Source organism: Hipposideros armiger, unplaced genomic scaffold, assembly GCF_001890085.2.
Source record: "Hipposideros armiger isolate ML-2016 unplaced genomic scaffold, ASM189008v1 scaffold_184, whole genome shotgun sequence".
NCBI classification, from domain to species: Eukaryota; Metazoa; Chordata; class Mammalia; order Chiroptera; family Hipposideridae; genus Hipposideros; species Hipposideros armiger.
The window spans coordinates 749,409-750,484 of NW_017731534.1; the positions used below are offsets into that span (position 1 = coordinate 749,409).

Genomic DNA, 1,076 nt, shown 5'->3' on the forward strand with positions numbered 1-1,076 from the left:
CACGGAAGCACTGCACAGGCCAGGCTCCCCTAAGCAGGTTCCACCTTCTTTTCTCCACAGGATCAAATTCCTATTCCTCAGAGCTTCTGATTGCTGGATGGGGAGTGCTGATATGCTAACTTAGTCTAAGGTTTCATAATAGAAAATAGAGCTACAGGGTATCCTTCCCAAGGGCATTTTCATTTCTAAGGGCCTATCTAGAGATGGTGACGCCTGTTAGGACAAATTAGCTATGTTCCATGACATAAATATGGGGTCAATATCTTAAGCCAATAGGGCTTTTCTGACACTCTTCAGAAATAATCTTATGTAAATCCCTGTCCACTCTACCAACCTTGAGGCTTGGGAGGAGTCACCAGTTCATGAGAAAAAGCTGGGTTGCTTGACCCTATGTTGTTCTCTGCAAAAATTTCCAAGTGGTACACTGTTTGCGGCTCCAGGCCCTTGAGCTGATACTGGGTGATGGTGGCATTCTTGATCTTCACGTCAATGTGCTGGTCTTCACTCTTGCCCTGAACCTTGTAACGGATGATAATAGAAGAAATAGAATAACCATCCAAGATCGTCCAAGAGATCACGGCTGAGGAGTCTGTGATGTTGGAAATCTTGATGTTTTCAGGTTGAGGAGGGAGAACTAGAAATTAAAAAAAACAAAACACTTCACTTAAGATATACTACCATCTCTTAGGTTATTATGCTTTTTTTTTTTTTAAAGATTTTTATTGGGGAATTGGGCGAGGGGAACAGACAAGTTGCTGTCCTTTTGTTCTTCAGTCTAGTTGTGGAGGACGTTGCTTCACTGCTCCAGGTTGAGCTGTTGTTCAGCATCTTAGCTGTGGAGGGCAGTGTCATTGGCCCTCATATGTGGGATCCAAACCAGGGCCCTCTGGCGTCCCAAGCCAGTTTTTAACCATCGCGCCACACGGCAGGCCCTGTTATGCTTTTAAGAGACAGTTAATGTTAGCTCATGAACCGTGAATGGCTAAGAGGCATTTTCCCAGATGGTAATTCCAAACAATTGGCAGTGGACTTCATGCAGACTCCATGAAGAGGCACAAGATGAGAAAATGGCAACA

General features: G+C 44.3%; 1 protein-coding gene across 2 annotated transcripts in view; it reads right to left on the reverse strand.

Annotated features, from left to right (window-relative positions):
- TEK (TEK receptor tyrosine kinase) overlaps positions 1-1,076 on the reverse strand; it is a 112,810-nt gene that overhangs the window by 17,391 nt on the left and 94,343 nt on the right. For both annotated transcript variants that reach the window (XM_019652686.1, XM_019652685.1), the window contains exon 12: positions 335-634. In XM_019652686.1, the coding sequence (XP_019508231.1) occupies positions 335-634 (300 nt within the window). The remainder of the gene's footprint in view (positions 1-334; positions 635-1,076) is intronic.